This window comes from Salmo trutta, chromosome 21 (assembly GCF_901001165.1).
Source record: "Salmo trutta chromosome 21, fSalTru1.1, whole genome shotgun sequence".
NCBI lineage: Eukaryota > Metazoa > Chordata > Actinopteri > Salmoniformes > Salmonidae > Salmo > Salmo trutta.
The window spans coordinates 47,044,657-47,067,944 of record NC_042977.1 but is presented as its reverse complement, the minus strand read 5'-3'; the positions used below and the strand labels follow the sequence as shown (position 1 = coordinate 47,067,944).

Genomic DNA, 23,288 nt, shown 5'->3' with positions numbered 1-23,288 from the left:
ATTTGTAAACGTTTCAACCTGATATGGATGAAAATACCCTAAAATTAAAGCTGACAGTCTGCAATTTAACCTCAGTCATTGTTTCATTTCAAATCCAAAGTGCTAAAGTACAGAGCCAAAACAACAACAACAAATCAATCGATCAATCAAATGTATTCATAAAGCCCTTTTTACATCAGCCGATGTCACAAAGTGCTTATACAAAAACCCCAGCCTAAAACCCCCAAACAGCAAGCAATGTAGATGCAAATGTCACTGTACCAATACTTTTGGAGCACACTGTATATAATGGGAACATAGCGGTCACATAATGGAATCATACTAGCACAACAAACAAGTTTTAAAATTTTTTACAGTCTTCAAACACTGTGGGTGTTGAAAAGCAGAAACATCTCTTGCTTTCATGCCAAGAGCATTTAATAATTTAGTTATCTGTCAGACTAACCAGTGGCGTTATCAATAACAACACAAGGTAAGAGAAGACAGCTTCATCACGTTTGACTCTCAACCACGGAGGGAGTGACTCTACTTTAAGTCTGGAGTCTAGTGCAGTCAGAATAGAACAGTGCTGGTCATAAGGAGGGATGAAAATGGGAGGGGTGAGGAGGGGAGGGGTGAGGATGGGATGGGTGAGGAGGGGATGAGGTGGGGAGGGGATGAGGTGGAGAGGGGTTAGGAAGGGTGAGGAAGGGTGAGGTGGGGTGGGGTGAGGATGGGAGAGGTGAGGAGGGGTGTGTTGAGGATGGGTGCGGTAGGTTGAGAATGGGTGAGGATAGAGGGCATTTCCTACTTCCATCTGGCTTGGGGCTTTTGTCTTGTCTGAGTTCTGTCAAGAGTGCCAGGATGCTGTGGCCCCACAACCTGGAGGATGTCTGGAGCGGTAGTGCATTGTGGGCTGTAGCCGTGTCATCTGAGAGCGGAGGTTTAACCAACCAGCTCAGTCTTCCTCTTCCACATATGTAGAGGGGAACCAGCCCACCTGCCAACAATGAAAACAGGTCACTGTAAAAAACAAAAATGGAAATCATATGGAAAAGATCACTGACACAATATCCATGATCATCTAAATAAAGTTCAAGACGTTGGATTCACCGGCAGGGAGAACATGACCTTTCACAGACGGAAGGAAGTTATGTTTGAATTAAAGTGGGATGAAAGACTACCCCTGCCGTTGACCTCCCCCCTCCACCAGAGATATAAACTCACCCTGCCGTTGACCTCTCCCCTCCACCAGAGATATAAACTCACCCTGCCGTTGACCTCCCCCTAGAAACAGATATATAAACTCACCCTGCCGTTGACCTCTCCCCTCCACCAGAGATATAAACTCACCCTGCCGTTGACCTCCCCCTCCACCAGAGATATAAACTCACCCTGCCGTTGACCTCCTGCGTCCACCAGAGATATAAACTCACCCTGCCGTTGACCTCCCCCTCCACCAGAGATATAAACTCACCCTGCCGTTGACCTCTCCCCTCCACCAGAGATATAAACTCACCCTGCCGTTGACCTCCCCCTCCACCAGAGATATAAACTCACCCTGCCGTTGACCTCCCCCTCCACCAGAGATATAAACTCACCCTGCCGTTGACCTCTCCCCTCCACCAGAGATATAAACTCACCCTGCCGTTGACCTCCCCCTCCACCAGAGATATAAACTCACCCTGCCGTTGACCTCCTGCGTCCACCAGAGATATAAACTCACCCTGCTGTTGACCTCTCCCCTCCACCAGATATATAAACTCACCCTGCCGTTGACCTCTCCCCTCCACCAGAGATATAAACTCACCCTGCCGTTGACCTCTCCCCTCCACCAGAGATATAAACTCACCCTGCCGTTGACCTCTCCCCTCCACCAGAGATATAAACTCACCCTGTCGTTGACCTCTCCCCTCCACCAGAGATATAAACTCACCCTGCCGTTGACCTCTCCCCTCCACCAGAGATATAAACTCACCCTGCCGTTGACCTCTCCCCTCCACCAGAGATATAAACTCACCCTGTCGTTGACCTCTCCCCTCCACCAGAGATATAAACTCACCCTGCCGTTGACCTCCCCCCTCCACCAGAGATATAAACTCACCCTGCCGTTGACCTCTCCCCTCCACCAGAGATATAAACTCACCCTGCCGTTGACCTCCCCCTCCACCAGAGATATAAACTCACCCTGCCGTTGACCTCTCCCCTCCACCAGAGATATAAACTCACCCTGCCGTTGACCTCACCCCTCCACCAGAGATATAAACTCACCCTGCCGTTGACCTCTCCCCTCCACCAGACATATAAACTCACCCTGCCGTTGACCTCTCCCCTCCACCAGAGATATAAACTCACCCTGCCGTTGACCTCTCCCCTCCACCAGAGATATAAACTCACCCTGCCGTTGACCTCTCCCCTCCACCAGAGATATAAACTCACCCTGCCGTTGACCTCCCCCCTCCACCAGATATATAAACTCACCCTGCCGTTGACCTCTGCCCTCCACCAGAGATATAAACTCACCCTGCCGTTGACCTCTCCCCTCCACCAGAGATATAAACTCACCCTGCCGTTGACCTCCCCCCTCCACCAGAGATATAAACTCACCCTGCCGTTGACCTCCCCCTCCACCAGATATATAAACTCACCCTGCCGTTGACCTCTCCCCTCCACCAGAGATATAAACTCACCCTGCCGTTGACCTCTCCCCTCCACCAGAGATATAAACTCACCCTGCCGTTGACCTCTCCCCTCCACCAGATATAAACTCACCCTGCTGTTGACCTCTCCCTTCCACCAGAGATATAAACTCACCCTGCCGTTGACCTCTCCCCTCCACCAGAGATATAAACTCACCCTGCCGTTGACCTCTCCCCTCCACCAGAGATATAAACTCACCCTGCCATTGACCTCTCCCCTCCACCAGATATATAAACTCACCCTGCCGTTGACCTCTCCCCTCCACCAGATATATAAACTCACCCTGCCGTTGACCTCTCCCCTCCACCAGAGATATAAACTCACCCTGCCGTTGACCTCTCCCCTCCACCAAAGATTTAAACTCACCCTGCCGTTGACCTCTCCCCTCCACCAGAGATATAAACTCACCCTGCCGTTGACCTCTCCCTTCCACCAGAGATATAAACTCACCCTGCCGTTGACCTCTCCCCTCCACCAGAGATATAAACTCACCCTGCCGTTGACCTCTCCCCTCCACCAGAGATATAAACTCACCCTGCCGTTGACCTCTCCCCTCCACCAGAGATATAAACTCACCCTGCCGTTGATCTCTCCCACCACCAGAGATATAAACTCACCCTGCCGTTGACCTCTCCCCTCCACCAGAGATATAAACTCACCCTGCCGTTGACCTCTCCCCTCCACCAGATATATAAACTCACCCTGCCGTTGACCTCTCCCCTCCACCAGAGATATAAACTCACCCTGCCGTTGACCTCCCCCCTCCACCAGCCGTTAGCCATCTTGGTGTAGATCTTGACTATGTCTCCCTCTTGTAGAGATAGCTCTCTGGTGTCTCTGGAGCTGAAGTCGTAGCGTGCCAACGCGATGCCCACCACCCTGGGAGAGAACACTGGCACAAACAACAACAACAGGCTCGTTTGTACACACCAGAGGAGGCTGGTGCTGAGGTGCTTATAGGAGGACGGGCTCATTCTAATGGCTGGAATGGAATAATGAAATGGTATCAAACACATCAAACGCATGGAAACCCCGTTTGACTCTGTTCTGTTCATTCCATTCCAGACATTACAATGTCCTCCTATTTGTCCTCCCGCCAACCTCCTTTGGTACACACACACACACACACACACACACACACACACACACACACACACAATGACACACACACACACAATGACACACACACACACACACACTTGAAATGCATGAGGTAAGCTACAGTGACTAGACAAGCTGTAGAAAGAAAAGTAGAACACAGAAAGAGTAGAAAGATTGCACCTGTACCTGACCAGAAAGGAGAGGAGGAGGGAGGAACAAAGCCCCAGCTGCCAGGAGGACAGACTACAGAGATGTTCAGAATGTTCAGAGAGAAAGAGGTGGTGAGGGAAAGTATGGATGAGAAACAGAGAGAGAGAGAGAGTTTTTACACTCACAAAAGTTTCAAAAGGAATAGAGACATTTCAAATGTCGCATTATCGCTATATACAGTGTTATGACAATGTGCAAATGTTTACTGTAATTTTTTTGGTGGGTTTATTTCACTTTTGTTTATTATCTATTTCACTTCCTTTGGCAATGTAAACAATAAGAGAGAGATCTATGACTGGGCAGGGGCACAGCCATGGGTGGGTCCTGGAGGGTATAGGCCCACCCACTTGAGAGTCAGGCCTAGCCAATCACAAAAGTACTTTATTACAGATAGAAATACTCCTCAATTTCATAAGCTGTCTCAGACGATCCCGCAGGTGAAGAAGCCCGGATGTGGAGGTCCTGGGCTAGCGTACTGTTGGACCTACTGCCATATTCTCAAAAACAACATTGGAGGAGGCTTATGGTAGAGAAATTAACATTCCATTCTCTGGCAACAGCTCTGGTAGACATTCCTGCAGTCAGCCTAACAATTGCACGCTCCCTAAAAACTCGCCTTTAATTGTCCCCAGCACAAGGTGCATGTGTGTAACGATCATGCCGTTTAATCAGCTTCTTGATATGCCACACCTGTCAGGTGGATGGATTATCTTGGCAAAAGGAGAAATGCTCACAAACAGAGATGTAAACAAAGGTGTGCAAAATATTTTAGAGAAATAAGCTTTTTTTGTGCATATGGAAAATGTCTGGGATCTTTAATTCAGCTCATAAAACATGGGACCAACAGAGAGAGAGAGAGAGAAAGAGATGGGAGAGAGAACACAAGCAATGTAAACAAGTTTCAGAGAGAGCAGAGGGAGAGAGAGTTGGGAAAAGTTAGCAAAATCATAAAAGACTAGCAAAAGCTGATGGGAGAAGAGTTAGTGAGCAAAACATTGAAAGTGCCAAACAACCATTTCTGTGTTGTTAGTCATTGTACTCTATACAGATGTAAAATCTTAATTTGACCACACAGTTGCAGGAGAACTTTACTGCAATACAGACATGTAAAACTTGTTGTGTATTTGACGTTTAAAATGGTCTCCTGTGACTCAGCCAGGGTGCTTAGATTCCCATGGGAATGAAATGCATGCACTCACTACTGTAAGTGGCTCTGGATAAGAGAGTCTGCTAAATGACTCACTACTGTAAGTCTCTCTGGATAAGAGAGTCTGCTAAATGACTCACTACTGTAAGTGGATCTGGATAAGAGAGTCTGCTAAATGACTCACTACTGTAAGTCCCTCTGGATAAGAGAGTCTGCTAAATGACTCACTACTGTAAGTGGATCTGGATAAGAGAGTCTGCTAAATGACTCACTACTGTAAGTCTCTCTGGATCAGAGAGTCTGCTAAATGACTCACTACTGTAAGTGGATCTGGATCAGAGAGTCTGCTAAATGACTCACTACTGTAAGTCCCTCTGTATAAGAGTCTGTTAAATGACTCACTACTGTAAGTCCCTCTGGATAAGAGAGTCTGCTAAATGACTCACTACTGTAAGTGGATCTGGATAAGAGAGTCTGCTAAATGACTCACTACTGTAAGTCTCTCTGGATAAGAGAGTCTGCTAAATGACTCACTACTGTAAGTGGATCTGGATAAGAGAGTCTGCTAAATGACTCACTACTGTAAGTCCCTTTGGATAAGAGAGTCTGCTAAATGACTCACTACTGTAAGTGGATCTGGATAAGAGAGTCTGCTAAATGACTCACTACTGTAAGTCTCTCTGGATCAGAGAGTCTGCTAAATGACTCACTACTGTAAGTGGATCTGGATAAGAGAGTCTGCTAAATGACTCACTACTGTAAGTGGATCTGGATCAGAGAGTCTGCTAAATGACTCACTACTGTAAGTGGATCTGGATCAGAGAGTCTGCTAAATGACTCACTACTGTAAGTGGATCTGGATCAGAGAGTCTGCTAAATGACTCACTACTGTAAGTGGATCTGGATCAGAGCGTCTGCTAAATGACTCACTACTGTAAGTGGATCTGGATCAGAGAGTCTGCGAAATGACTTACTACTGTAAGTGGATCTGGATCAGAGAGTCTGCTAAATGACTCACTACTGTAAGTGGATCTGGATCAGAGAGTCTGCTAAATGACTCACTACTGTAAGTGGATCTGGATCAGAGAGTCTGCTAAATGACTCACTACTGTAAGTGGATCTGGATCAGAGAGTCTGCTAAATGACTCACTACTGTAAGTGAATCTGGATCAGAGAGTCTGCTAAATGACTCACTACTGTAAGTGTCTCTGGATAAGAGAGTCTGCTAAATGACTCACTACTGTAAGTGGATCTGGATCAGAGAGTCTGCTAAATGACTCACTACTGTAAGTGGATCTGGATAAGAGAGTCTGCTAAATGACTCACTACTGTAAGTCCCTCTGGATAAGAGAGTCTGCTAAATGACTCACTACTGTAAGTGGATCTGGATCAGAGAGTCTGCTAAATGACTCACTACTGTAAGTGGATCTGGATAAGAGAGTCTGCTAAATGACTCACTACTGTAAGTGGATCTGGATCAGAGAGTCTGCTAAATGACTCACTACTGTAAGTGGATCTGGATCAGAGAGTCTGCTAAATGACTCACTACTGTAAGTGGATCTGGATCAGAGAGTCTGCTAAATGACTCACTACTGTAAGTGGATCTGGATCAGAGAGTCTGATAAATGACTCACTACTGTAAGTGGATCTGGATCAGAGAGTCTGCTAAATGACTCACTACTGTAAGTGGATCTGGATCAGAGAGTCTGCTAAATGACTCACTACTGTAAGTGGATCTGGATAAGAAAGTCTGCTAAATGACTCACTACTGTAAGTGGATCTGGATAAGAGAGTCTGCTAAATGACTCACTACTGTAAGTGGATCTGGATCAGAGAGTCTACTAAATGACTCACTACTGGAAGTGGATCTGGATCAGAGAGTCTGCTAAATGACTGAAATGTAAAAAGGCTTCCAAAGTTTTTAATTAACTTCCAGTTTGACATTTCATTAAAATAATCATTAATTCAAATTTCCTGTTGCTGCAGCATTATTTTCCTGCTTTAGCAGACTGTCTCAAATGAAGATCCTACACGTGTAGAACCATCTCCGTTGTTCTAAGCCTTGACATCCTATACAAGACAAAAAAACAGAAAGGGGTTTGGTTCCGCTTTTATTTAGTGTGTATGTGTGTGTGTGACTTTTATGCAAGTCAAATCTTTCTCCATGCCAACCCACCAGTCATACACACACACACACTCCAGCGTGCCAGCATGAGGTAACAGCCTTAGTCCAGCATGGGGTCTGTCAAATACAGATGGCTGCAATTCCCACCACACAAACAGTGACGTCTGTTCACACACACACACACACACACACACACACACACACACACACACACACACACACACACACACACACACACACACACACACACACACACACACACAGACTGGTCGTGCTGTGCACTCTAGCCCAAGTCAACTCCACAATATTGGATCCCTGGTTTACACCCACTCCCTCGGGGATAAACAAACACAGGTCAATATTGGTTCCCTGGCTTACACCCACTCCCTCAGGGATAAACAAACACAGGTCAATATTGGTTCCCTGGTTTACACCCACTCCCTCAGGGATAAACAAACACAGGTCAATATTGGTTCCCTGGTTTACACCCACTCCCTCAGGGATAAACAAACACAGGTCAATATTGGATCCCTGGTTTACACCCACTCCCTCAGGGATAAACAAACACAGGTCAATATTGGTTCCCTGGTTTACACCCACTCCCTCAGGGATAAACAAACACAGGTCAATATTGGTTCCCTGGTTTACACCAACTCCCTCAGGGATAAACCAACACAGGTCAATATTGGTTCCCTGGTTTACACCCACTCCCTCAGGGATAAACAAACACAGGTCAATATTGGTTCCCTGGCTTACACCCACTCCCTCAGGGATAAACAAACACAGGTCAATATGGTAGTATGTACATGAATGTATAGTTAAAGTGGCTATGCATATAAGATAAACAGAGAGTAGCAGGGGGGCAGGGGGAGGGCACACAATGCAAACTCACTGGGCGCAGATGACTGTATTGGGTATTGAGGGACTGGCGCTGTAGTGAGGGACTCGCGCTGTAATGAGGGACTGGCGCTGTAGTGAGGGACTGGCGCTGTAGTGAGGGACTGGCGCTTCTAGTGAGGGACTGGCGCTTCTAGTGAAGGACTGGCGCTGTTGTGAGGGACTTGCGCTATAGTGAGGGACTGGCGCTGTAGTGAGGGACTGGCGCTGTAGTGAGGGACTGGCGCTGTAGTGAGGGACTGGCGCTTCTAGTGAGGGACTGGCGCTTCTAGTGAGGGACTGGCGCTGTAGTGAGGGACTGGCGCTGTACTGAGGGACTGGCGCTGTAGTGAGGGACTGGCGCTTCTAGTGAGGGACTGGCGCTGTAGTGAGGGACTGGCGCTGTAGTGAGGGACTGGCGCTTCTAGTGAGGGACTGGTGCTGTAGTGAGGGACTCGCGCTGTAGTGAGGGATTGGCGCTGTAGTGAGGGACTGGCACTGTAATGAGGGACTGGCACTGTAGTGAGGGACTGGCGCTGTAGTGAGGGACTCGCGCTGTAGTGAGGGACTGGCGCTTCTAGTGAGGGGCAGGCGCTGTAGTGAGGGACTGGCGCTTCTAGTGAGGGACTGACGCTGTAGTGAGGGACTGGCACTTCTAGTGAGGGACTGGCACTGTAGTGAGGGACTGGCGCTGTAGTGAGGGACTGGCGCTGTAGTGAGGGACTGGCGCTTCTAATGAGGGGCAGGTGCTGTAGTGAGGGACTGGTGCTGTAGCGAGTGGCAGGCGCTTCTAGTGAGGGACTGGCGCTGTAGTGAGGGACTGGCGCTGTAGTGAGGGACTGGCCCTGTAGTGAGGGACTGGTGCTGTAGCGAGTGGCAGGCGCTTCCCCAGTGTTTCCGGAGATCAAGTATGCCGACATTAGCACATTCTTGCACAAACTTTTGCCCCTGGCACATTTTCTGGCTGGGGCTCGCATTGCCTTCATTGTTGTTTTCCTTACATGTGTTCATTCCTATCGCTAATATTGTTAATGTCACGACTTCCGCCGAAGTCGGTCCCTCTCCTTGTTCGGGCAGCATTCAGCGGTCGACGTCACCGGTCTTCTAGCCATCGCCGCTCCACCTTTCATTTTCCATTTGTTTTGCCTTGTTTTCCTGCACACCTGGTTCACATTCCCTCATCAGACTAAATGTATATTACCCTCTGTTTCCCCCATGCCTGTGTGTGGAATTGTTCTTTGTATAGGGTGTTACGCTACAGACTGGCTTGCGTTAGATTTGTTTGTTTTGTTTATCCGGTTCATGTTACTGTGGTTGTGCTTTGTGCTGCCTTGCCTGTGCCTTTGGGCCAGGGTGTATATTAAAGTTCTCCTGTTATCACCCATCTCTGATCTCCTGCGCCTGACTTCCCGGGAACCAGTGACTCACCCCGTTACAGTTAATTTGTTTACGCACAAAACAATTTAGGCAAAATCTTGATCCAGGAGGGGATTGACTGTCTCTAGTCTGGGTACCAGACTTTTGAGCTAACATTCCACTCATTGCCACTACGTCATTGCCAAAGATACTAGCCTTTCGGCAATCTCAACGTTCAATATGCAGCTGGATTTACGGAGGAGTTGCTTATTGGTTGTTGGAAATAACATTAATATTTTACATGACAACATGTCAAGCCTCGAAAATAGAATTCGAATTATAACACAGTCAAAAACAAACATTTACCTGTTAGCTAGGCAAGTTGTTGTATTTTGAGGCTTAAAATCAAAGCAAAGAGGTTTTGTGGTTGGAATTGCAGTGTGTATTTAGTTTGAGAATTTAGACGTGAGCTAGAAACCCCCAGGTGGTGAAGGTAGGCAACCACACAACCGCCAAGCTGACCCTTAACACAGGTACACCTCCCAGGTGTGAGCTTAGTCCCCTCCCGTCCTTGTTCACCCACGACTGCGTGGCCGTGCTCGACTCCAACTCCATCATTAAGTTTGACCGCAAAGCGTTACAGAGGGTAGTGCGAATGGCCCATTGCATCACTGGGGCCGAACACCCAGCCATCCAGGAACTCTATACCAGGTGGTGTCAGAGGAATGCCCTAAAAATGGTTAAAGTCTCCAGCCAACAGTCATAGACTGTTCTCTCTGCTACCGAATTGCAAATGGTACCGATGCACCAAGCCTGGAACCACAAGATCCTGAACAGCTTCTGCCCCCAAGCCATACGACTGCTAAATAGTTAGTCCAGATAGCTATTTGTTATCTTTTAACTATCTGCATTGACCCTCTTTTAAATAAACACAAACACTGTTGCTACTGCTTATTATTTATCCTGTTGCCTAGTCACATTAACCCTACCTATATGTACAGTGCATATCTAGCTCAATTACCTAGTACCCCTGTACATCGACTCGGTACTGGAACCCAGTGCAGTGCTTAATTTGAGCCGGATCCTCGGCACCTCTTAGATTTGACTTTGTTCATCCATTTTTTCCACATTATGTTATGTCTAAAATTGATTAAATAAATGTTTTTCCTCTTAAATCTACACACAATACCCCATAATGACAAAGTGAAAACAGGTTTTTAGAAGCAAATTTAAGCAAATTTATAATAAAAAATAAAAACAGATATATCTTATTTACATTAGTAATCAGACCCTTTGCTATGAGAATCAAAATTGAGCTCAGGTGCATCCTGTTTCCATTGATCATCCTTGAGATGTTTCTACAACTTGATTGAAGTCCACCTATGGTAAATTCAATTGATTGGACATGATTTGGAAAGGGACACACCTGTCTATATAAGGTCCCACAGTTGACGGTGCATGTCATAGCAAAAACCAAGCCATGAGGTCGAAGGAATTGTCCGTAGAGCTTCGAGACAGGATTGTGTTGAGGCACAGATCTATGGAAGGGTACAAAAACATTTCTGCAGCGTTGCAGGTCCACAAGAACACAGTGGCCTCCATCATTCTTAAACGGAAGAAGTTTGGAACCACCAACGTTCTTCCTAGAGCTGGCCGCCCGGCCAAACTGAGCAATCGGGGGAGAAGGGCCTTGATCAGGGAGGTGACCAAGATACCGATGGTCACTCTAACAGAGCTCCAGAGTTTCTCTGTGGAGATGGGAGAACCTTCCAGAAGGACAACCATCTGTGCAGCACTCCAACAATCAGCCCTTTAAGGTAGAGTGGCCAGACGGAAGCCACTCCTCAGTAAAAAGCACATGACAGCCCGTTTGGAATTTACCTAAAGGACATTCAGACCATGAGAAACAAGATTCTCTGGTCTGATGAAACCAAGATTGAACACTTTGGCCTGAATGCCAAGCGTCAAGTCTGGAGGAAACCTGGCACCATCCCTACGGTGAAGCATGGTGGTGGCAGCATCATGATGTGGGTAAGTTTTTCAGCGGCAGGGACTGGGAGACTAGTCAGGATCGAGGGAAAGATGAACGGCGCAAAGTGCAGAGAGATCCTTGATGAAAACGTGCTCCAGAGCACTCAGGACCTTAGACTGGGGCAAAGGTTCACCTTCCAACAGGACAACGACCCTAAGCACACAGCCAAAACAACACAGGTGTGGCTTCGTGACAAGTTTCTGAATGTCCTTGAGTGGCCCAGCCAGAGCCCGGACTTGAACCCGATCAAACATCTCGGAGAGACCTGAAAATAGCTGTGCAGCGTTGCTCCCCATCCAACCTGACAGAGATTGAGAGGATATATAGAGAAGAATGGGAGAAACTCCTCAAATACAGGTGTGCCAAGCTTGGTGCATCCAACCAACAAAGTACTAGAAACAGGTGCAATTTGGATTGAGGCTCAGTTCAAGAACAAGCAAATGTACAGTGCATTTGGAAAATATTCAGACCCCTTGACTTTTTCCACATTGTTACATTATAGCCTTATTCTGAAATTGATTAAATTGTTATATTTACTCATCAGTCTACACACAATACCCCATAATGACATGAGTCAGACATTTAAGCATGTTAACCCTCGCAAAACCTTGGGGGGCAGGTAGCCTAGTGGTTAGAGCTTTGGGCCAGTAACCGAAAGGTTGCTAGATCGAATCCCTGAGCTGACAAGGTAACAATCTGTCAATCTGCCCCTGAACAAGGCACTTAACCCAGTTTGTTCTTAACTGACTTGCTAGTTAAATAAAGCTAGCTTGGATTTTTGTGGACATATTCAATCTCTCCCTATCCCAGTCTGCTGTCCCCACTTGCTTCAAGATGTCAACCGTTGTGCCTGTACCCAAGAAAGCAAAGGTAACTGAACTAATTGACTATCGTAGTCACGTCTGTCATCATGAAGTGCTTTGAGAGGCTCGTTAAGAATCATATCACCTCCACCTTATTTGACACCCTAGACCCACTTCAATTTGCATAGCGCCCTGATAGATCCACAGACGATGCAATCGCACTGCACACTGCCCTATCCCATCTGGAAAAGAGGAATACTGTAAGAATGCTGTTCATTGACTACAGCTCAGCATTCAATACCACAGTACCCTCCAAACTCATCATGAAGCTTGAGATCCTGGGTCTCGACCCCGCCCTGTGAAACTGGGTCCTGGACAACCTGACGGGCCACCCCCAGGTGGAAAAGGTAGTAAACAATACCTCCACTATGCTGATCCTCAACACAGGGGGCCCCACAATGGTGCGTGCTCAGCACCCTCCTCCACTCCCTGTTCACCCATGATTGCGTGGACATTCACGCCTCCAACTCAATCATCAAGTTTACAGATGACACAACAGTAGTTAACCTGATTACCAACAATGACGAGACAGGGAGGAGGTGAGGGCCCTGGGGGAATGGTGCCAGGAAAATAACCTCTCCCTCAACGTCAACAAAACTAAAGAACTGATCATGGACTTCAGGTAGACAGAGGGAGCACGCCCCCATCCACATTATCGGGAACGCAGTGGAGAAGGTGAAAAGCTTCAAGTTCCTCAGCACACATGGAAATTGTCCACCCACACAGTGCCTCTTCAAACTCAGGAGGCTGAAGAAATTCGTCTTTGTTCCTAAGACCTCACAAACTTTTACAGATGCACCACTGAGAGCATCCTGTTGGGCTGTATCACCATCTGGTACGGCAACTGCACTGCCCACAACCGCAGGGCTCTCCACTGCCTGCCCTCCAAGACACCTACAGCCCTCGATGTCACAGAAAGGAAGGCCAAAAAGATCATCAAGGACATCAACCACACGAGCCATGGCCTGTTTCATCCCACTATCATCCAGAAGACGAGGTCAGTTCAAGTGCATCAAAGCTGGGACTGAGAAACTGAAAAACAGCTTCTATCTCAAGACCATCAGACTGTTAAATAGCCATCACTAGCCGGCCTCCACCCAGTACCCTGCCCTGAGCTTAGTTACTGTCACTACCCTTCACCTTAGAGAGTGATACACTATGTACATAGACATGGAATGACTGGTCACTTTAATAATGTTGACATACTGCATTTCATATGTATATACTGTATTCTATTCTACTGTATTTTAGTCAATGCCACTCCGACATTGCTCATCCTAATATTTATATACTTCTTAATTCCATTATTTTATGTGGAGATTTGTGTGTATTGTTGTGAAGTGTTAGGAGGAGTTGGCTTTGGGGGTGACCAGTGAAATATACCTGCTGGAGCGTGTGCTACGGGTGGGTGCTGCTATGGTGACCAGTGAGCTGAGATAAGGCGGGGCTTAACCTAGCAAAGACTTAGATGACCTGGAGCCAGTGGGTTTGGCGACAAATATGAAGCGAGGGCCAGCCAACGAGAGCATACAGGGCGCAGTGGTGGGTGGTATATGGGGCTTTGGTGTCAAAACGGATGGCACTGTGATAGACTACATCCAATTTACTGAGTAGAGTGTTGGACGCAATTGTGTAAATTACATTGCTGATGTCAAGGATCGGTAGGATAGTCAGTTTTACAAGGGTATGTTTGGCAGCATGAGTGAAGGATGCTTTGTTGTGAAATAGGATGCGGATTCTAGATTTATTTTTGGGATTGGAGATGCTTAATGTGAGTCTGGAAGGAGAGTTCACAGTCTAACCAGACACCTAGGTATTTGTAGTTGTCCACATATTCTAAATCAGAACCGTCCAAAGTAGTGATGCTAGATGGGCGGGTGGGCGCGGGCAGCAATCGGTTGAAGAGCATGCACTTAGTTTTGCTTGAATTTAAGAACAGTTTGAGGCCACGGAAGGAGTGTTGTATGGCATTGAAGCTCGTCTGGAGGTTTGTTAACACAGCGTCCAAAGAAAGGCCAGATGTATACAGAGTGGTGTTGTCTGCGTAGAGGTGGATCAGAAAATCACCAGCAGCAAGAGCGACATCATTGATATTTACAGAGAAAAGAGTCGGCCTGAGAATTGAACCCTGTGGCACCCCCATAGAGACTGCCAGAGGTCCGGACAACAGGCCCTCCGATTTGACACACTGAACTCTATCTGAGAAGTAGTTTGTGAACCAGGCGAGGCAGTCATTTGAGAAACCAAAGCTATTGAGTCTGCCGATAAGAATACGGTCTTTTATCGACTGCGGTTATGATATTGTTTAGGACCTTGAACGTGGCTGAGGTGCACCCATGACCAGCTCGGAAACCAGATTGCATAGCGGAGAAGGTACGGTGGGATTCGAAATGGTCGGTGATCTGTTTGTCAACTTGGCTTTCGAAGACTTTAGAAAGGCAGGGTAGGATAGATATAGGTCTGTAGCAGTTTGGGTCTAGAGTGTCAACCCCTTTGAAGAGGCGGATCATTTTAGAAAGAGAGGGTCCAGATTGTCTAGCCCAGCTGATTTGTAGGGGTACAGATTTTGCAGCTCTTTCAGAACATCAGCTATCTGGATTTGGGTGAAGGAGAAATGGGAGAGGCTTGGGCAAGTTGCAGTGGGGGGTGCAGAGCTGTTGACCGGGGTATGGATGGCCAGGTGGAAAGCATGGCCAGCCGTAGAAAAATGCTTATTGAAATTCTTGATTATCGTAGATTTATCGGTGGTGACAGTGTTTCCTAGCTTCAGTGCAGTGGGCATCTGGGAGGAGGTGCTCTTTTTCACCATGGACTTTACAGTGTCCCAGAACTTTTTTGAGTTTGTGCTACAGGATGAACATTTCTGTTTGAAAAAGCTAGCCTTAGCTTTCCTAACTGACTGTGTATATTGGTTCTTAACTTCCCTGAAAAGTTGCTTATCGCGGCGTCTATTCGATGCCAATGCAGTACACCACAGGATGTTTTTGTGCTGGTCAAGGGCAGTCAGGTCTGGAGTGAACCAAGGACTATATCTGTTCTCAGTTCTACATTTTTTGAATGGGGTATGCTTATTTAAGATGGTGAGGAAAGCACTTTTAAAGAATAACCAGGCATCCTCTACTGATGGAATGAGGTCAATATCCTTCCAGGATACCCGGGCGAGGTCGATTAGAAAGGCCTTCTCGCTGAAGTGTTTTAGGGAGCGTTTGACAGTGATGAGGGGTGGTCATTTGACTGCGGACACATTACAGACACAGGCAATGAGGCAGTGACCGCTGAGATCCTGGTTGAAGACAGCAGAGGTGTATTTAGAGGGCAGGTTGGTCAGGATGACATCTATGAGGGTGCCCATGTGTACGGATTTAGGTACCTGGTAGGTTCCACCTGGTAGGTTTTGTACCTGGTAGGTTCCATGATAATTTGTGTGAGATTTTCTGGCATCTAGCTTAGATTGTAGGACGGCCGAGGTGTTCAGCATATCCCAGTTTAGATCACCTAACAATACAAACGCAAAAGATAAATGGGGGGCAATTAATTCACATACGGTGTCCAGGGCACAGCTGGGGGATGAGGGGGGTCTGCTGCTTCAGTCTGGAGCATCAGTTAGCTTAATGTGCATCCCAAATGTCACCCTATTCCCTATATAGTGCACTACCAGGGGTACATCCCAAAATGGAACCCTATTCCCTTTATAGTGCACTACCAGGGGTAAATCACAAATATCACCCTATTCCTTATACAGGTGTAGGATCTGTCATGACGTTACCCTCTTTGGGTACATCAAGCACTATACCCCCCCTCCCTCTGCACCAGCCGTTTTCTATGCACCATCACCCTACCTCTGACACCAGGCTCTGTCAGAAGAGGTCGTAAACTCCTATGAGGAGATCCTCTCCTCATGGCCACAGTATATAGAGAGAGTGAGTTTCATAGAGAGAACCAAGGAATTTCTTCCACCTCACAGAACTGGAGAACCGAACAACATTTATGTTCTGGAGAAGGTATAAAAGATCGGTGAAGAATCCAGCTACGAACTGGTCCGTTTGGTACAATTTTGTGAAACTCATGGGAGACAATACGGCCACATTACCATAACGCTGTTTATACAATAGCCTCAGCTATGAGGCGTACATCTAATTGTTGTATAAAATGAATGAGTGGGGATGGAACTGTTTGTGAAATTGTGTAATGTGATTTTGGACTGTTTAATGAACGAAACTCCAATTCCCTTTGGAGTTTAACTAAATCAGAGGACCGCCCATGAGCACAGTTATGGTCTGGCGTCATGGGACAGGCCCTTTTCTGCTCTTCCGAATAAAACCCCCCACCTAGGTTTTCTATCACCAGACCAGCTTACCTCGATAACGAGAAGGCCAAGGTTTGCAGACCATGCATTTCTCTGGCTGAACTTTTAACCATACCACGTGGTTAAACTCTTAGACTATCGATACCGACAGAATAAGAACAAGTCTTTGATATTAATTACTATTCTGCAGCTAGGAATTCGGTATCATTGAACGCAAAGACCGACAACTGCTGAAACAGCTATTCTTTAACAACATGAATGAATGTTACTCTGAACTATCCATTCTGTCATGACGTTGCCCTCTCTCTGCGTACAAAGAACACAGTTGACCCCCCTCCCTTTTCCTCTGGGTTTTCTATGCACCATCCCCCTACCTACCTCCCCCCACCCAGGCTGTGGTGATTGGGGTCGTAAAATTCCAAAGGAGAATGTCCGGCCTCATGGCCCAGTTTTGAGACAGAGAGGGGTTTCATAGAGAGACAAAGGAATTCTTCCAACTCAGAATTGGGGAACCGAACGACATTTATGTTCTGGAGAAGGTATAAAAGATCGGTGAAGAATCCAGCTACGAACTGGTCCGCTTGGTACAATTTTGTGATACTCATTAGAGACAATATTACCATACTAAGGTTTATATAATAGCTTCAGCTATGGGACTTGCATCTAAATGGTTGTATACATTGATTTAACCTCTTTCATCTGCTCCAATATCCAATGATGAGCGTGGCGCGAAATACAAATTCCTCTAAAATCCGAAAACTTCCATTTTTCAAACATATGACTATTTTACAGCTATTTAAAGACAAGACTCTCGTTAATGTAACCACACTGTCCGATTTCAAAAAGGCTTTACAACGAAAGCAAAACATTAGATTATGTCAGTAGAGTACCCAGCCAGAAATAATCAGACACCCATTTTTCAAGCTAGCATATAATGTCACAAAAACTAAGAAGACAGCTAAATGCAGCACTAACCTTTGATGATCTTCATCAGATGACACACCTAGGACATTATGTTATACAATGCATGCATGTTTTGTTCAATCAAGTTCATATTTATATCAAAAAACAGCTTTTTACATTAGCATGTGACGTTCAGAACTAGCATACCCCCGCAAACTTCCGGGGAATTTACTAACAATTTACTAAATTACTCACGATAAACGTTCACAAAAAGCATAACAATTATTTTAAGAATTATAGATACAGAACTCCTCTATGCACTCGATATGTCCGATTTTAAAATAGCTTTTCGGATGAAGCACATTTTGCAATATTCTAAGTACATAGCCCAGCCATCACGGGCTAGCTATTTAGACACCCGGCAAGTTTAGCCTTCACCAAAATCACATTTACTATAAGAAAAATGGTCTTACCTTTCCTGTTCTTCGTCAGAATGCACTCCCAGGACTTCTACTTCAATAACAAATGTTGGTTTGGTCCCAAATAATCCATAGTTATGTTCCATCAGCGACGTTTTGTTCTTGCGTTCTAGACACTATCCAAATGGTAAAGAAGGGTCACGCGCATGGCGCATTTCGTGACAAAAAAATTCTAAATATTCCATTACCGTACTTCGAAGCATGTCAACCGTTGTTTAAAATCAATTTTTATGCAATTTATCTCGTTACAAAGCGATAATATTCCGACCGGGAATCTCCGTTTCGGTAAAAAGAGGGAAAAACAGAAAGGCGGGGGCGGCCAGTGCACGCGCCTAAGCCTTTTGTCTGCTGATAGACCACTTAGCAAAAGCGCTCGTGTGTTTCAGCCAGGGGTTTGAATTACGTCATTCGGTTTTTCCCGGGCTCTGAGAGCCAATTGGAGCCGTAGGAAGTGTCACGTAACAGCAGAGATCCTTTGTAATGAATAGAGATGACAAAGAAGGGCAAGAAATGGTCAGACAGGGTACTTCCTGTACAGAATCTTCTCACGTTTTGGCCTGCCAATGAGTTCTGTTATACTCACAGACACCATTCAAACAGTTTTAGAAACTTTGGAGTGTTTTCTATAATTATATGCATATTCTAGTTTCTGGGCAGGACTAATAATCAGATTAAATCGGGTACGTTTTTTATCCAGCCGTGAAAATACTGCCCCCTAGCCATAAGAGGTTAATAAGATTAAAGCTATTTGGAATATGTTGAGGCTATGTACTGTTGTTAATGTGATAGTATTGTATTTCTGTTCAAAGCTTAATTCAGTCATCGGCACGCCCCCCAGGGACACAGACAGGACAAGGCGTCATGTGACAGCCTGTTCTATGTTCAAGTATAAAACCCCCACCTAGAAGTTCTTTCAGGAGACCAGCTTACCTCAGAAGAGAGAGCCAAGGTTTGACCATGCATCCCTCTACTGAAGTTTAACCATACCACGTGGTTAAACTTTTAGACTATCGATACCGACAGAATAATAACAAGTCTTTGATATTAATTAATAGTCTGCAGCTAGAAATTTGATATCACCGACAAAACATCCATTCTAAAACGACATTAATGAATGTCGCTTTGAAAGATCCATTCTAACCGAGAGAGAGAGAGAACGCGGACAAACACTCTCCAACAGGACAAAAACTCTCCAACAAGGATCCCGACGACATACTGAGCGTAAATATATATTGATTGCAATTGTTCCCGAATGAGTGAGCGTTCATGTGCAAAGGATTAGCATATCTATTGTTAATATTTATCAACTCTGTAGGGTCTTCTCAGCTGACCCCCCCCCCCCTTGTTGGTTTAACAAGCCGCCATGCCGGTTTAGCCCACTAGGGCACATTACTCTACCAATTCTTTGTGACGATAATTACTGTTTGTATGCTTTCTGTGAATTACTTTGTTTAGTAAATAAATTATTTTAAGACAGTTGATGTATGGATGACTTAGTGAAGACTGGGTTTGTGCAGATACAACAATTTACGACGTTTGGAATGAGACTGGACGCGTGGTAAAATACACCATTTAAACCAGAAGATAATCGGTCAGATACTATAATATAATATATAATATAGGAAAGTTATATTAGGAAAATTACAACTTTGTAATCTGAATATTTTCCTTGGTGCACCGATCTCCTAGTTAATTACAGTTAAACGATTAATCAGTTTAATCGCGTGATAATAATTACAGGGAGTTATTTTGATAAACATGTCTTCAGTTTAATGGTGCCCAAAGACACGACAATTCTAACCACGACAGAGAGAGAGAGAGAGAGAGCGAGAGGGCGGACAGACTCTCCAACAGAAACAAACTTTTCAACAGAGATCCCGACGACACACTGAGTGTAAATATATATATTGATTGCAATTGTTCCCGAATGAGTGAGCGTTCCTGTGCAAAGGATTAGCATTTCAATTGTTATAAAATTCAACTCTGTAGTGTCTCCTCAGATGACCCCCCACTCCCCTTTTGTCTAACAAGCCGCCATGCCGGTTTAGCCCACTAGGGCACATTCCTCTATCATTTCTTTGTAACCATATCAACTGTTTGTTATGCATTTCTGTGAATTACTTAGTTAGTAAATAAATTATTTTAAGACAATTGATGTAAGGATGACTCATAGTGAAGACTGGGTTCGTGCAGATAACCAACAATATACGCCGTTTGGAATGAGACTAACGTGAGGTAAATAATAATTAATTTGAAGACTAATTGATCAGATATTAAAATATCTGAAAGTTATATTAGGAAAATTCTAACTTTGTAATCTGAATATTTTCCTTGGTGCCCCAACTTCCTAATCATGTAATTACAGTTACATGATTAATCAGTTTAATCGCGTAATAATAATTACAGAGAGTTATTTGATAAATAGGTCTTCAGTTTTAATGATGTCAAAGACACGACAGATCTTAATTTGAGCCAGTTTGCTACAGCAGGAAAATAATCCTGCAGCAACAGGAAATGTGAATAATTATGTGGATTATAATTCATGGCCATTTTTTGTAGGGGTTGGTTCATTTTTTCCTAAGGGGAAAATCAATTCAGAAATTTTAAAGTGAAAATTACAAACCCCAGAAGCCTTTTTAAACCTCAGATAGGCAGGAAAGTTCTCCTGCAACAGGGTGATCACATGACCCCTACGGACCCTGGTCAAAAGTAATGCGCTGTAAACGGAATAGGGAACCATTTGGAACGCAATCCTTATGAGGTTTTGTTGTTGTTGTTGTTGTTGTGCTGCTGGTTTGAACTGGAGCAAAGCAATACATTGATTCATAATTCCTGGGTGCTGAGCGCTGCTCATACTGCTGCTGCTTCTTCTGCTGACTAAGATCACTGGCATCTTGTAGATCTCTCTGAGGTTGTGGAGAGTGGTACTGACTGTTGACTGGCTTACATACATACATAGCTACATATTGACTAGGCCTACATATCACTGACTTCATCACAGCATGTATATTTACAGTATCAGAAAGTCAAATATTCCAATCTGGCCATATCAGGAATGAGAGAAGGTCAAATATTCCAGTCTGGCCATATCAGGGCTGAGGGAGGGTCAAATATTCCAATCTGGCCACATCAGGACTGAGGGAAGGTCAAATATTCTAGTCTGGCCACATCAGGGCTGAGGGAAGGTCAAATATTATAGTCTGGCCACATCAGGGCTGAGGGAGGGTCAAATATTCCAGTCTGGCCATATCAGGGCTGAGGGAGGGTCAAATATTCTAGTCTGGCCATATCAGGGCTGAGGGAGGGTCAAATATTCCAGTCTGGCCACATCAGGGCTGAGGGAAGGTCAAATATTCTAGTCTGGCCACATCAGGGCTGAGGGAAAGTCAAATATTCCAGTCTGGCCACATCTACGGCCTTCATTTCCATATGTTACAAGGTCTAGACACGATTGAATATCTGAATATGTACAGTTGAATATATAAATATGTACAGTTGAATATATAAATATCTACAGTTGAATATCTGAATATGTACAGTTGTATATTAGAAAAATGCAGGCAGGTGGCCATTTCTAAATCTCACAGAGCTATAGGCAGGCTGTGGAGGAGGAGGATTTGCAGAGGTGAAAGAAGCCTGCATATTTAAAGTCACTGTCTGGGCAAATGTGCGCTTGTTTCCTATTCTAACTAAACAAAAGGAAATATTTCAATAGACGACGATTAGGTGTTTCATGGAAAACTGATAGCATGATGTGTTACTCTTGAGAGTCAAATTACCACTTATATACAGTATTTCAAGTAAGTCGAAAACAGGGCTGTGATTTGGATATAACACTATTTTTCACTTGAGTGTTTAAAAGCAGATTTGATTTAATTGAACAACAGTATTTTTTGTTTGAAAATTGGGAGTTGGTTGTGCAAGCAGTGAGAGCAAGCAGATGTTTTTTCTGTACACATGTACAATGTTCTCTGGCTGTGCCGTGATATAAACAGAGAGATCAGTGACGTGAGTCTGTGATATCATGTTGGAAATAGAACCATGAGACCATTCAGACATCATTATTTCAGGACTCACTCACTTCTTTGAACACATTCCAACGAGTGTTGGGGTCAATTCAGGAAGTGATTTGAATTAAACATTTCTAAATACAAAAACAAGTTATATGGTGGTGATGGGATTCAGTTGCCTCCATTATTCACCAATTACTGTACTAGACCATTAAGCGACTAATGGTGATGTTCACACTGTGTTCACCAGTACCAGTGTGCATTAAATCAAATCAAATCTATTTATAAAGCCCTTCTTACATCAGCTGATATCTCAAAGTGCTGTACAGAAACCCAGCCTAAAACCCCCCAAACAGCAAGCAATGCAGGTGTAGAAGCATTAGACCATTATGTTAGTGGGGATAGGGATCTGTCCTGTACTCACCAGTGGCAGTGTGTCTGATGCCCTGGGGCATGTTGTTCCCGTTGCCTGGCTCCCTGAATGGTACCTGCAGTGTTGTGTCCAGACTCTTGAAACCCTCCCTCAGAGAATGCTGCTTGTAGTAGTCTACCAGGTCCTGGGAGTTTAAAAACACACAAGAACTAGTGAAAACACACAGGAAATAAATACAGACCCACCTATGGTGACTTAAAAGGTTAAGGAGGAGGACGATGATGAATTGTATTTATTTTTTTCAATGGGATGGCATTATTTTATTGGGATGGCATTATTTTATTGGGACGGCATTTCTTCATTGGAATGGCATTGCTTTATTGGGATGGTATTTCTTAATTGGGATAGCAATGTTTTATTGGGATGGCATTTCTTAATTGGGATGTATTGCTTTATTGGGATGGTATTGTTTTATTGATATGGCATTGTTTTATTGGGATGGAATTGTTTTTATTGGGGTGGTATAATTTTATTGGAATGGGATTGCTTTATTGGGATGGCATTGTTTTATTGGGATGGTATTGGAACGGTATTGTTTTATTGGGATGGCGCTGTTTTATTGGGATGGTATTGCTTTGGGAAGTTGGTATTGTTTTATTGGGATGGTATTGTTTTGTTTTATGGATATGGCATTGTTTTATTGGGATGGCATTATTTTATTGGGATGACCTAGTTTTTTGGGGGATGGTATTGTTTTATTTGGATGGCATTGTTTTATTGGGATGGTATTGGAATGGTATTGTTTTATTGGGATGGCACTGTTTTATT

At 44.8% G+C, this 23,288-nt stretch overlaps 1 protein-coding gene across 1 annotated transcript in view; it reads right to left on the bottom strand.

Annotated features, from left to right (window-relative positions):
- Window positions 1-200: 200 nt before the first annotated feature.
- Window positions 201-23,288, bottom strand: part of vav3b (vav 3 guanine nucleotide exchange factor b) — a 134,143-nt gene continuing 111,055 nt past the window's right edge. The window contains exons 25-27 of the mRNA XM_029705968.1: window positions 22,512-22,644; window positions 3,423-3,571; window positions 201-979 (exon numbers count right to left, since the gene is read on the bottom strand). Coding sequence (XP_029561828.1) covers window positions 938-979; window positions 3,423-3,571; window positions 22,512-22,644 — 324 coding nt within the window. The 3' untranslated portion in view covers window positions 201-937. The remainder of the gene's footprint in view (window positions 980-3,422; window positions 3,572-22,511; window positions 22,645-23,288) is intronic.